This window comes from Tasmannia lanceolata, unplaced genomic scaffold (genome assembly GCF_043159265.1).
Source record: "Tasmannia lanceolata isolate RefF3 unplaced genomic scaffold, GAP_Taslan_0.1 ptg000012l, whole genome shotgun sequence".
NCBI classification, from domain to species: domain Eukaryota; kingdom Viridiplantae; phylum Streptophyta; class Magnoliopsida; order Canellales; family Winteraceae; genus Tasmannia; species Tasmannia lanceolata.
The window spans coordinates 34,422,670-34,437,586 of record NW_027518689.1 but is presented as its reverse complement, the minus strand read 5'-3'; the positions used below and the strand labels follow the sequence as shown (position 1 = coordinate 34,437,586).

The 14,917-nt window shown below is 39.9% G+C and overlaps 1 protein-coding gene across 1 annotated transcript; it reads left to right on the top strand.

The window, feature by feature from the left end:
* The first annotated feature begins 6,645 nt into the window (after positions 1 to 6,645).
* MOS2 (D111/G-patch domain-containing protein) lies at positions 6,646 to 8,666 on the top strand. Its single transcript, XM_077392184.1, has one exon. It carries the CDS (start codon positions 6,903 to 6,905, stop codon positions 8,424 to 8,426), a length of 1,524 nt encoding a protein of 507 aa, XP_077248299.1. The 5' UTR covers positions 6,646 to 6,902; the 3' UTR covers positions 8,427 to 8,666.
* The last annotated feature ends 6,251 nt before the right edge of the window (positions 8,667 to 14,917 follow it).

Here is a 14,917-nt window from a genome sequence, read left to right as displayed (position 1 = left end):
CTTGTTATTTGATCCAACAGCAGCTCACTTTTTGAGAAGCTACTGTTGGATCAAATATCAAGGGCGGTACTTTCATCATACCACCTTTACGTCTTTGTACCACCTTTACGCCCATTCATCATGCAATTTCTCTCTATCAGGTATCAACACAAATACCTGGATACTAATATAGTGCAGACTTCACTGCACAAAGAAGAGTTTTACTTGATATAAGTGAGGCTTTCTCAAGGATTTTGACGAATATACGCCATTTTTGCTGCAAAATTTTTATGCCCGTTTCAAAATACTCTTTTGTTTTATGCCCTTTTTAATAAACAGACCCTAAAGGGCATTTGTTTGGAAACCATGAAAAAATATTTCATGGAATATTAGTGGGGCCGGTTGTGAGAGATGAGTGTGTAGGGTGAGACTTGAGAAGGTGGGAGGGGCGCATGAAAATGCCCTTAAAAACAAAAACGCAAAAAAACTCAATTTGCAGTAGCTTAATTTTTCACTGTTTTCTAGGGATTTCTCAAGTCTCCCCCCTTCCTCCTTTTCAACTCTTCTCACAATTGGGCACATGAATATTCAATGGAATAAATTTTCATGATTGCTAAACATGCCCTAAGTAATAATCCTTGGTCAAAGATGCTTCTAGGAGATGGGTAAAGATGATGAAGATGAATTCAATTGATCACAGTAGACAGGCAATCCCCAATGTTGAAAAACAGATGAATCTATTTGTTGGATGGACTACTAGAGACCTTAGAGTATAAACTAGGATGAGAATGGACTACTGAGGACATAGTTTGCAAAACGTAATTCGGCAATATGGTAGTGGTTCAAACCATGGTTTTAAACCGAATCCGAAATTTCGGTGGAGACCACCGAAACCGAAATTTGGCAAAATCCGGAATTTCGGACATTACCAAATTTCAGCCGAAATTTTGAGAATTTCGGTCCAAAATTTTGAGAATTTCGGTCCAAAATTTCGAGAAAATATAATTTTTTTTAAAAAAAAGAAATGTTACAAAATTTCGGCCGAAATTTCGAAATGAATTAAATAATCTTTTTTAATTTTTACCAAATTTCGGGATGAAATTTTGGATTTCGGTGGGATCCGAAATTGGTACCGAAACCGAAATTTAAAACCTTCGTTCAAACAAACGTGGTCAAAAAAACGGAAAGACAAAAAAAAATATGTTTAATAATTGCACAAACTCAGCTTGTCTTTTCTGTTTTAATGGGCTTATGAGAACTTATTGGGAGCCGTAATAACCTTTGCCAGCTAGGGCTGCAAACGAGCTGAGCCGGCTCGCGAACATGTTTGGGTTCTGCTCGGGCTCGTTCGTTTACTAAACAAGCCGAACCCGAGCCCAAAAATTAGGCTCGTCAAATAAACGAGCTGAACCCGAGCTTTGTATAGCTTGGCTTGGACAAGCTCGTGAACTTTTTAGGCTCGGTTCATAAACGAGCCGAGCCGAACCCTCGGATTATGTTTGTTTCTTATTGATAAATAAAAGAATGTGGGCTGTTTATCAGAAATGAAAGTTTGGCCGATTGGTTAAGGCTCGGATTTCGGTGGGGTCCGAAATCGGTACCGAAACCGAAATTTAAAACCTTGGTTCAATCAAACGTGGTAAAAAAACGGAAAGACAAAAAAATATGTTTAATAATTCCACAAACTCAGCTTGTCTTGTCTGTTTTAATGGGCTTATGAGAACTTATTGGGAACCGTAATAACCTTTGACAGCTAGGGCTACAAACGAGCTGAGCCGGCTCGCGAACTTGTTTGGGTTCGGCTTGTTAAAAGCTCGGCTCGGGCTCGTTCGTTTACTAAACGAGCCGAACCCGAGCTTTGTATAGCTTGGCTCGGACAAGCTCGTGAACTTTTTAGACTTGGTTCATAAACGAGCCGAGCTTTAAAGCTAGGATTATGTTTGTTTTTTACTGATAAAATAAAAGAATGTGGGTTGTTTATTAGAAATGAAAGTTTGACCGAGTGGTTAAGGCGCTGGATTTAGAGGGCCTGGGATCAAATCCCACAGCTGTCTCTTTTTATCATTCTTGAGACGAGCCGAGCTTAAGCTCGGTTCGTTCCACTTAACAAGCCGACCCTGAGCCGAGCTTTAATCGAATATTTCACGAGCCGAGCCGAACACGAGCTTTTATAAAAACTAAGCGAGCCGAGCCCTTTGATCGAATATTTCATGAGCCGAGCCGAGCTTTGATCGAATATTTCACGAGCCGAGCCGAGCCGAACACGAGCCATCATAAAACTAAGTGAGCCGAGCCGGAACACCCCAAAGCTCGGCTCGGCTCGTTTGCAGCCCTGACAGCTGTTTAAATAATAAAAAACAAGACGAGTTCTTCCAATTATTAAAGGGAAATGTTATCAGCACTATTGTATTTTGATGAGGGCACTCCTCACTTTATTAAAAGTATTGTATGGCCCACCTCATGAGATGATCCAAACCATCCATTAGATGGGCCACAACCTAAATAGGTTGTGCCCCAAAAATTATTTCCACAGGTTGATCCTAACCCTATGATCTATAGAGGGTTAAGATCAACCCTCTAACACTCAGATCGGAGGGTTAGGATCAACCTATGGAAATGATTATGAGGCACAACCTATTTAGGCTGTGGCCCATCTAATGGACGGTTTGGATCACCCTATCGTGCGGGCCATACCGTACATTTAATAAAGTGAGGAGTGCCCTCATCAAAATGCAGTAGTGCTGATAACATTTCCCTTATTAAAACATGGTAGTGCTAAACTGCTAATACCAGTAGCCTTAAAATATTGCCATTTACACATTATAGGGGGGTTAAAGTTGGAAAGTTAGAAAAAATGTGTTTTAAATGCGCTCGTTTAAAACGTTTTCCTAAAAAACGGTGTAAAAGTTTTAAACGGAGTATTAAATGGTAAACTAAAAAAACATGTTTTTTTAAAAAAAAAACAAGGCTGTTTAAAACGAGGTTTTGCTAACTTTGGCTAGGACCCATGGTGAGTCTCAAATAAGGATTCTAGAATTTAAGATTTTATTTATGGCTCTGTTATCGTCTTGACTGGGGCGGCCAAGGTATGGGACTAGGTGGGACCCAGCCTAGTATGTGACGGGTTTAAAGGGCCAAGCCTAACGCGTTCCATAAGCTCTAGGGTTTTATGGAGTATTGATTAGGTACCTAACATTAATGTTATGGTCCTGAGTGCGGACCTGCCTAGGTATGACACTAGGTAGGACCCAACTTGGTATGGGATAGGTTTAGAGGACCTAGCCTAAGGCAAGCCCCCACTCAGGACCTTATCATTCAGGGCCTAGGCTAATTCGTGTTCTTCGGCTATTGGCGTATTGGTTGGTACCTAACATTTATGCCAAAAGCTCAAGCGTTGATGGAACGCGTTAGCCTCTGCCCGTTAGCCTCTGCCCTTTAAACATGTCCCATGCTAGTATTCGTCCCACCTAGTTCCATACCTAGGCATGTCCTCACGCCCCATTCAGGACTAGTACACGTAACAGGCTCCTCATAAGCAACAAGCATTTCTATCATGGGAAGCAGTTCCATACCCTATGTATCAGGGAGAAATTATATGATGAAGGGGCATACTAAGAAGTACTCATCATCCCATATCCTTGTTATTTGATCCAACAAACACTCACTTTTTGAGAAGTTGTTGTTGGATCAAATATCAAGGGCGGTACTTCCATCATACCACCTTTACGTCTTTGTATGCCCATTCATCATATAATTTCTCTCCATCAGGTATCAACACTGATAGCTAGATGCTAATGTAGTGCACACTTCACTGCACAAAGAAGTGTTTAAAATACCCATTTTACTTGATATGGGCATGTCCGGTTGCCAGGAAATGTTTTTCCTGACAAATCGCCATCTCCAAGTGTAAATTGGAGAGAAATTAGGAAACAAAATCCCGGAGACGACGTCTCCAATGAAGAGAAGATGCTAAAAACTCGAAATGATTGATTCGGTTTTGAGCAGAGATTTCTCTTACTGGATTTTTTTGCATCTTCTCTCCATTGGAGAAGCTGTCTCTAGGATTTTGTTTCCTAATTTCGATTTTGTTTCCTGATTTCTCTCCAATTTACACTTGGAGATGGCGATTTGTCAGGAAAAACATTTCCTGGCAGCCAGACGTGCCCTATAAGTGAGGCATTCTCCGGGATTTTGTCGAATATACTCCATTTTTGCTGTAAATTTTTTACGCCCGTCTTAAAATATTCTTTTGTTTTATGCCCGTTTTAATAAACAGACCCTAAGGGCATTTGTTTCGAAACCATGAAAAAATATTTCATGGAATATTAGTGGGGCCGGTTGTGAGAGATGAGTGTGTAGGGAGAGACTTGAGAAGGTGGGAGGGGCGCAAGAAAATGCCCTGAAAAACAAAGACAAAAACTCAATTTGAAGTAGCTTAATTTTTCACTGTTTTCTAGTGATTTCTCAAGTCTCTCCCCCTTCCTCCTTTACAACTCTTCTCATAATTGGGCAGATGAATATTCCATGGAATAATTTTTCATGATTGCTAAACATGCCCTAAGTGATAATCCTTGGTCAAAGATGCTTCTAGGAGATGGGTAAAGATGATGTAGATGAATTCAATTGAGCACAGTAGACAGACAATCCCCAAGCTAAAGATCTTATTCATGTCGAAAAACAGATGAATCTATTTGTTGGATGGACTGCTAGAGACCTTTTAGTATAAACTAGACTACTAAGGACTATAGTTTGCAAAACGTAATTCGGCAATATGGTAGTGGTTCAAACAAACGTGGAAAAAAAAACGGATACACAAAAAAAATGTTTAATAATTGCACAAACTCAGCTTGTCTTTTCTGTTTTAAAGGGCTAATGAGAGCTTATTGGGAGCCGTAATAACATTTGACAGCTGTTTAAATAATAAAAAACAAGATGAGTTAGTTCAATTTTTAAAACACGGTAGTGCTAATATCAGTAGCCTTAAAATATTGTCATTAACACATTATAGGGGCGTTAAAGTTGGAAAGTTAGCCAAAAAAATGTGTTTTAAATGCGTCCATTTAAAACATTTTCCTAAAAAAACGGTGTAAAATTTTTAAATGGTAAACTAATAAAACAAGTTTTTTTTTTTAAAAAAAAACGCTGCTTAAAACAGCATTTTGCTAACTTTGGCTAGGACCCATGATGAGTCTCAAATAAGGATTCTAGAATTTAAGATTTTATTGATGGCTCTGTTATCGTCTTGACTGGGGGCTGCCAAGGTATGGGACTAGGTGGGACCTAGCCTATGGGATGGGTTTAAAGGGCCTAGCCTAACGCGTTCCATGAGGTCTAGGGTTTTCTGGCGTATCGATTAGGTACCTAACATTAATGTTATGGTCTTGAGTGCGGGGCCTGCCTAGGTATGAGACTAGGTAGGACCCAACGTGGTATGAGATAGGTTTAGAGGACCTAGTGTAACTGTGTAAGGCAAGCCCCCACTTAGGACCTTAACATTAAGGGCCTAGTCTAATTCGTGTTCTGTTGCTTTTGGCGCATTGGTTGGTACCTAACATCTACGCCAAAAGCTCAAGCTCTGATGGAATGCGTTAGCCTCTGCCCTTTAAACATGTCCCATGCTAGCCTTCGTCCCACCTAGTTCCTCCATACCTAGGCATGCTCTTTAAACAAGTCCCATGCTGGCCTTCGTCCCACCTAGTTCCATACCTAGGCATGTCCTGACGCCGCATTCAGGACCATAACACGTAGCAGGCTCCTCATAAGCAACAAGCATTTCTATCATGGGAAGCTGGTGGAAATGAACCCAAAGTATAAAACGTCTGCATTTTACTTGTGTTGGGTGAACTTGACTGTAGATTACATTGTTTCTAGTAAACCATTGAACATCTAAATAGAACAAAATAGAAACATGATGGATAAGAGTCTATCTACCATGTACAAATTAGGGTTGCAACTCGGGTGGGCAAGTCAGGTTTTCCAAAACACCCTGCCCTACACAAAGATTATCTCTGGTCAGGTCAGGTTGAGTTTATAGGAAAAAAATACAATCATAAACCTGACCCTACCTGAGATAGTTTCTTAGGTTTAGTCGGGCTGAGATAGGTTTTAATGTTCAACTTATAATAAGCACTAATTTTTAAGATTGTAAAAAGATAAGTTTTCACTCTAAAAATCTCTAAATTTAAGTCATAAGTGCAAAAGTTTAAATTTTCAAACAAAAAGCATTTCTATTTTTTTTTTCACATCACAAACTTAATCACCTCAATGAAAATAAGGGATTTGCTAGGGTCCATCGCAAAAGGCATTTCACGGCTGGTCTGTCGCATGTCAAACCAGCCACCTTGTGAACTTTTGTCTTCATTAAAGAAGTGGCTGGTCTGACATGCGACAGACCAGACAGACCAGCCGCAAAATGCTTTTTGAGATGGATGCTAGCAATTCCCTGAAAACAATTATGTCATGAGATTTTATATTGTGAATGCCCACGTAAATAGGCGTAGGCGGTACAGCCCTTGATATTTGATCAAACAGCAGCGTACTTTATAAGGTGCTGCTGTTGGATCAAATATCAAAGGCAGTACTTCTGGCTACACCGATCTACATGTGCATTCACCGCATAATATATTTGAAAATACTCTATCATGTTATTCAAGAGCTATTTAAGAAAGTCAGAGTATGCCTATAATCACGGTCAGGCTTCAAGTTTCCATTTTTTTAAAACCCGACTTGAGATTGGACCCAACCCAAGATCCATGATTTCTAAACCCGACCCAAATTGATTTCACGATGCAGGTCAGATAGAAATTCAACGACCCAAGTTTCTCTCAAGAAGGTTCGGGAGATCTTCTTTGCCCTAATTCCTCTTCATTCTCTCTTTCTCTCTCGTCTTGTTCTTTCAGTAGAAAAACAGGAAATTCGAAATCATGAAACTATCATTCTCTCTCCCTCCCAAACCCTCTTCTTCCAAACCCAACAACAAACCCACACATTTTCTCGAAGAGAAAACCAAAAATGATGAAGAAACGAAACCCCAATTTGTAACCGAATTTGACCCATCCAAAACCCTAACCCAAAAAACAAACCTCATCATCCCTCCAATTGAGGACACATGGAGAAGACCCGAGAAAAAGATGCGCAACATCGATCCCTCTAAACTCCCCTCTGAAACTGATTTAGGGTTCGAGCTCGAAACTCCCTCCGTCCTCGATACCGATACCAAAATCGAAAGCTTAGCTTTCGGATTGAATATCATGAAGAAAAATGGTGGCCTTAATGAACCAGTAGATCTTGTCCCTCCATTTGAACCCAATTTCAATTCTGTAGAAACCCTAACACAAGATAAGAAACCAATAGATACTGAAGCCTTCAGATTGCAGAGATTCAGAGAAGACCTAAAAAATCTACCTGAGGATCGTGGGTTCGATGAATTTGTTGATATGCCTGTGGAGAAATTCGCTGCGGCTTATCTTGCAGGGTATGGATGGTCAGAGGGGAAAGGGATTGGTAGAAATGCCAAGGAAGATGTGAAGGTAGTGCAATATGTGAGGAGAGCAGGGAAGGAAGGGTTAGGGTTTACTCCTGATGTGTTAGATACAAAGAAGAAGACTCTTGTTGCTCCAAAAGGGCCTGATGGGAGGACTAGGCATGTTGTTGGGATCGATGAGAAGCTTGTTCCTAGGGAGGTGAGAGGAGTTTTTGTGGGTAAATCTGTTAGGATTATCGATGGTCGGCATGTGGGTTTGAAGGGGAAGGTCGTGGAGAAATTGGGTAATTCTGTTTCTGATGTGGTTGTTTTGAAGCTGTCGAGGAGTGGCGAGGAAGTTAGAGTTGGATTGGCAGAGGTCGCGGAGGTGGGTTCAGTGGAAGAGGAGAAGTGTTTGAGGAAATTGAAGGAATTGAAGGTTCGTGGAAAAGATGATGGAAATTATAGGGAAAAGAGGGATGGAGGCAAGGAGGAGAGAAGGAAAGATAAAAGAAATGGAGAAGAAAGGGGGAGAGAGGATGTGGCAAAATCTGATAATAGGAACTCACAGTCTAGCTGTATCAATGGTGACCGTAGGGAAGAGGAGAAGGTGCCCATTTCTTGGCTCAGGAGTCATATCCGGGTTAGAATAGTTAGCAAAGATTTCAGAGGAGGGAGGTTTTACTTGAAAAAAGGTGAGGTCATGGATGTTGTCGGGCCAACGACATGTGACATATCTATGGATGAGAACAAGGCGATCATCCAAGGTGTTGATCAGGACATTTTGGAGACGGCACTTCCAAAGCGTGGCGGACCTGTTCTAGTTTTGTATGGGAAGCACAAAGGCGTTTTTGGAAACCTTGTGGAGAGGGATATGGATAAAGAGATCGGGATTGTTCGAGATGCAGATAGTCATGCATTGCTCACCGTGCGTCTGGAACAAATTGCAGAGTATGTAGGAGATCCGAGTTATATTGGATATTAATTTTCTTTTGTTCATTGGCTCTTAGTCATGCACATCTTTAAATAGGAGCTTTGTTTTTACTGAAGGGCCCATTACAAATGATAGGATCCGTTCTTTAAATCTTCTAGTGTTTTTTTTTTGTTTTGTGAATGGCATTGTTCGAGATGCAGATAGTCATACATTCTTCACTGTGCGTCTGGAACAAATTGCAGAGTATGTAGGAGACATGTGTTATATTGGATATTAATTTTCTTATGGTCATTGGCTCTTAGTGTTGCATGTTATTAAATAGGAGCTTTGTTTTTACTGAAGGTACTTTAAAATGCCCATTAAAAATGATAGGATCTGTTTTTTTTTTTTTTTTTCTAGGTTCTTGATGCTTGAGAAAATCCAAAATATGATGTTCTTATACTGTTTGTGAGCTTTAAGGCCATTTTAACTGGTAAAGATGGTCACACCTTGGAAAATTTTGAAAATATGATTCATTAACATTGAGTACAATGTGTTGGAAATTACGATTTATATAAATGCTCCCTGGAAGAGATTGACATACTACAGATTGTTGCATGGAATATGATGCTGTACATACTTGTGTAAGCGTGATTCATATTAATGATTATTATGCTAAATATGGCAGAAATCCCCAGCTTTCAGCCTTTACTTTCCGCCCATGTAAATGGTATATTGTCGCATGTTCTGGCATGTATAAATTTTGAATTTTCCTTACATCATTAAAGCATTTTTTAGATCAATTGGAGCTTATACAACCAGATAACTGAAATAGAATTTCCTCTTGTAGTACAAAAATCATTGCCTCCTTTGGGTGAGAATGTTAAGCATACTACGGGTAATTCTTTAGGGGTTGGTTCTGATTTTCTTTCAAAAATATACATGTCAATAATAACTTGAGATCTTTGAGGTGGTTAGCACTTGTTGCAAACAGGTCTTAATTATATTTTCTTTTTTCTGAAGTGATGTGTTCTAAAAGATTTACTCAAATTTCTCATTTTTGATGGCTCAACTCACAATTTTCATCTAATCCTGAGCATTTGCTTTGCGCAAGACCTTCAGTTTTTTTGTTTATTTATGCCTTAATCTGTTGCCTTTGGATGGACAGACCCTTAATTTGATACTTTCTATAAAAGCCTTAGCCACGCATGTACTGCTTTATTTTGATAATCTTGTCCTTTCTAACTCATAAAACTGATGAGATTCTGCCAACTATCATCATACAGAAGCATGGTAAGTTGACACAGACTTTCCTTGATGACTACTGAACTTTATATGTATTATAATATTGGACCTTTGATGATGAAGAATCCAATACGTGAAGTTGATAGAAATTTCAACCTTTGATGATGAAGAAGAAGCTGATATGTGACATTTAATGGAATTTTCCACCAGAATACACCAAGTCATGGGTTAGAGATTGAATAACCTTCTTTGAATTGGAAAAGAATGGCTTTTTCTATTTGCAGTTGTCCTAAGTAGTAACTTCCCAATTTACATAGAATCTATCCCTCGTTCAAGACTAGTACTTGGACGAGGGATAGAGTTTCTATAGTTTAGGTTGTTGTTCAAATTTTCATAGTTGCTAATTTTGCTTGTCTTGTAATATTGAAGAAGAGTGCCTCTATATATAGGTGAAATACAATAAGAAAAGGGGTCTTTTTTGGACGATTCAACAATTTGTTTCTCTCTGCATCAATTCAATGTATGGTGGTTTCGATCTTTGAAGACTACAAACTACCCAATTCTGAACGAATTGTGTTCGGCCCTCTTCTCATTTTCTTCCCCTGTTACATACAAGGATGACAGTTCAACTAGATTTGTCTTCTTCTTGACCAGTTCCACCTTGTCACAATTTGCAGTTGCAGTTTTGTCTCTTCTCAAACCGCCACCAATCGGATTTGACATCTATTGGAGGAGAAACCCACAAACCAGTCATTGCCGCACAGAATCACCTATCTGGTAGCTACTTCAAATTCCAGTGAACATTTCACTGCCGAGTGCTTGCCGCTCTTAATCTCAACCCTTTATTGTCAAAAGTTCATTCACCTGCTATCCAAGTTTTACACTATCAAATTTCAGTCTATTACAACCTCCATTCTAACCTGTTATTGTTGTTGCCCTATTTTCTTTCACTTAAACGCCCACTCACTAACTTTATGTTCATGATCAAAATAGATCATATTGGCTGTTTGTTTCTTCCCAATGCCCATCATAGTAAAATAATTACGGCATTTGTGTCTCCTCAAACAACTCCAGCCCATTGTTCCAGTTCCTAGCTCCACCCACTTTGCCAATTTCCCATAAAGACGCTTAGCCCTCCGAGCCTCTTTCATTATCTTGTATAAGAGTTTCAATCCGTCATGCCCCTTTGCATCATTTGGTATCAGAGCTTCTGTGTCCGTCTTTGCGTCAGAAACTGGTGGATAGTGCTAGGGATGAAAGCATATTTGAACTTATTGAATGTGTGAAAGCCTTGTAGAGTTATATAACTTCAATTTCTAATCCGAGAGGAGAAGCTGTAGCCAAAATTGGGATCACCACTAATACGGAAACTAGGAACACCACTAATCAAGGTGGGATAAAGAATGTTTCAAATAACAATAGTGGAGAAGGAAGTGCAGAAAGTCTTGCTGGGGAAGGAGTGCAGAAAGAGTCCTTAGCTTTGTTTGACTCACTTCCTCCTTGAATATTTTCTTCTGATTGTATTTTAGCCCTCTGGGTTCCTTTTCACATTGTACCTTGACCATCTCGGTCTTCTTAGTAATGAAATGGTGATCATTCCAAAAAAAAAAAAAAATAGTGGAGAAGGAAGCCGTCAGGTTAGCTTACCACCTAGAATTTTACCTAGAGCTACGAGTGCAAACTTAGGGTTCAGCTGATGGTCCAACCACACTTGCCCACGATATCACATTAGATGAATCACCTTCAATAAATCTATAATCAACAGCCCGGAGCTGTGGGTGGCGAACCACCTCGAGCCAGAGCTTGTGCTTCCGCTTCATTGGAGTCGCATACACCGGCTGGCCCTGAAAAGATAATATCACTCACCTGCTTGTATCTCAGAATAGGCCACCTATACCTAGACCTGGCAAAAGCGACCCGTGCCCGCGGGTCGACCCGACCCACCCCCAAATTTACGGGCACGGGTCTGAGTTTTAGTGACCCGTCAAAAACTAACCCGCGGGTGACCCAACCCGCAAAAACACGGTCGGGTCGGGTCAACCCGCGGGCACCCGCATTTTTACCTTATTTTTTGGAGAATGTTACCAGCACTACTGTTTTTTGATGAGGGCACTCCTCACTTTATAAAAAGTACGGTATGGCCTGCACCATAGGATTATCCAAACCGTCCATTAGATTGGCCATAGCCTAAATAGGTTATGCCCCAAAATTATTTCCATTGGTTGATTCTAACCCTCCGATCTATAGAGGGTTAGGATCAACCCTCTAACATTCAGATTGGAGGGTTAGGATCATCCTATGGAAATGATTTTTGGAGCATAACCTATTTAGGCTATGGCCCATCTAATGGACGGTTTGGATCATCCTATGGTGTGGCCCATACCATACTTTTAATAAAGTGAGAGTGCGCTCATAAGAAACAGTAGTGTTGATAACATTTCCTTTTTTTCTTTTTTTTTTATAGTAATTTGCTAGCAAACTTCTCCTATGCCACTTCTCGGCATGTGGCCATCCATGTTGCAAAGATGTGCACAGATGGCAAAGATGTCAAAGGTCGCTAGCAAAACAAAAATAAGAAAAAAAAAGTAATCATTACAAAAAAATAAAATAGCTAAACTTATAAAGTTTTAAATGAAAAATTACCTAGAAAAGGTTATAAAGTTTTAAAACTACGAAAAAAATACCAATAAAATGTATAAAGTTATGACAATTATGGGAAAAAAGTGGTGCGGTCAAATCATGAGAATTAATATCCCCTGTTTGCGGGTGACCCGTGGGTTGACCCGTCCCACCCGCGGGCCGCGCGGGTCACCTAAATCCTGACCCGCAAAAATGCGGGTCATCTCCTGACCCGACCCGTGTGACCCGCACCCGCATCACCCGCGGGTTGACCCGGCCCGACCCACCCGTTTGCCAGGTCTACCTATACCCCCCTGCCTCGGGTTGCCTTTTGAGCTTCTGTTGATATTCAATTTGACCGATCTGTTAAGAGGCGTGCACCACCTAGGCTTCATTTTTTTATTTCTTTTTTTTTCTCAAACAAGATCTCTGACCGATTTCTAAGAATTTCACTCAAGCTATATACGAGGTGTCTCCTTCCCCCTTTTACTCCATCTTGGTTCAATCCTACATAAGGAAGGAGAGATTGAAGAGGACATTAACCACAGAATAAGAGCAGGTTGGTTGAACTGGAAGCATGCTTCAGGAGTTCTGTGCGACCGTAAAATACGTACCAAGTTGTAGGGAAAGTTTTATAAGACAGCTGTGAGGCCAGCCATGCTGTACGGCTCAGAATGTTGGGCCACCAAGAAGCAGCATGTGCATAAGATGAGTGTAGCGGAGATGCGAATGCTTAGATGGATGTGTGGCCACACAAGGTTAGATCAAATTAAAAATGAAGACATCCGTAAAAAGGTGGGGGTGGCACCAATTGAGGAGAAGATGAGAGAGCACCTCTTAAGATGGTTTGGGCATATCCAATGTAGGCCTTTGGATGCTCCAGTGAGAAGAATTGACTCGTGTCAAGTTGATGGAGTAAAAAGAGGTAAGGGCCGACCGAAAACAACTTGGGTAGAAACAGTGAGGAAAGACTTGAGGGCTAGGAACATAACAGAGAACATGACCTTGGATAAGGATAGAATGGAAGAAAATGATCCATGTAGACGAACCAACTAGTGTCAGGATTAGACTTAGTCAATTTGAGCCGGGTAGATCCTTTCACCTCCTTCATAAATTTTTTCTAAAGGATTCATTAGTTGACCCCAACTAGTTTGGGACAAAGGCATAGTTGAGTTGAGTTGTATGAGGTCGGTTTTGATATCAAGCAATGTCCTTTCCAACCCTCTTGATTTTTGAAAATGCTATTGTTCCCTTCTTTCCATATGTGCGGAATCATCACACATGACACAAATCTCCATAGAGATCCACCAACTTCACCAAAAGGCCTGCCATTCCACTCCCATACTATTGTCTTGATAGATTGTTGTAGTGACCAAGCTAGTCTAAAGATTTTAATAATGTTCATCCACCAAGCTATGAGAGAGGGGGCAATGAACTAATAGATGATTCAGAGATTCTTCATTCTCCTTGCAAAATGCATAGCCATATAGATTTTTCCTTCTTTTAAGCCGATCGCAAGTGTTGATCTTTTTCTGGTAGTGGTATTGATGTATGTGTTTACCTTTTTTTTTTTTTTTTTGCACAGGTCTATAGTACTAACTATTAAGTACCCATTTTCCTTTCCTGTGTATTTTATCTGTTGTGTTACAAGTATGGATATGGACAATTCCGACAGTACTATCTAAATTAGAGGATAATTTTTTGAATTCTCTGTGGGTATTATCCAGACCAAATGATCTGCCGCTTTTTCCTGTTCAAATGTGAGGTTGAGGGAGCAAATATTTAGAGTAGCAGGGATTGGAAATTCTATGGATTTCTCTTTCACTTTTCTTTGTTTTGAGATTGTTGCAATTTTTTGTTTGAGATCTACTAGTTGGGTTGTCTTTTAGATGTTACATTATATTTAGATATAAGTGGTGTCTGCTTTGTTTTTTTACGTTCATATGAGCACGAGGAGCCTCGTGTACGGGGCCGCCCCCATATGAGCACGAGGGAGCAAATGCTTAAAGAGTAGCTGTAATTGGAAATTTTGTGATATATTTTGAGGATTTTCTTGAGATGTGTAGTTTTGTGAGGATTGTTGTAATTTTTGTTAGTTGGTGTGCTAGATCATAACTGAATTTCATTTTTTATTTTGTTCCTATGTGAGCCTTGGGGGTGCAAATATTTATAGTTACTACTGGAAATTTTATATGAGTTGAATAGATTTGGGACTATTGAGGAATACAACTAATTAGAACCCAAGTGAGTTTGAAGTCGCCTGTGTTTTAGTTCGTTGATTGAGATGGGATGGTTTTTTGACATGAGAGAAGCATCGGATATAGTCGTTGATGGTTTATAAGGTTAATATGAAGCTAAAGGTGATACAAAATGGGTTTGATAACTATTCTTCAAAATGGTTAGGTTTGATAGATAGTTTATAAGCTTTGATAGTCATTGATGGCTTCTTAGAAGTACAAAGAAGTGTCTTGGTGTTGGCATACTACAAATATAATTATTGTTCCTCCTATCTAACCATTGCAGAAAGATCGAGACCGACTGTATATGATGGGTAAGTCTTCAAAAAGATGTTCTAGATACTTTTTTTACCCTTTACTTGATGGCTATAACCAAGACCATCTATCTTGCTTGGCTTTCGTTGATAATCTGCATTTCCAGTATAATACCATTGTTTGTGTCTAGGGATTTGCTAGGGACCA

Bases quoted from the DNA above. Each gene is read 5' to 3' on its own strand.
- MOS2 (XM_077392184.1), top strand. From the start codon at position 6,903: ATGAAACTATCATTCTCTCTCCCTCCCAAACCCTCTTCTTCCAAACCC.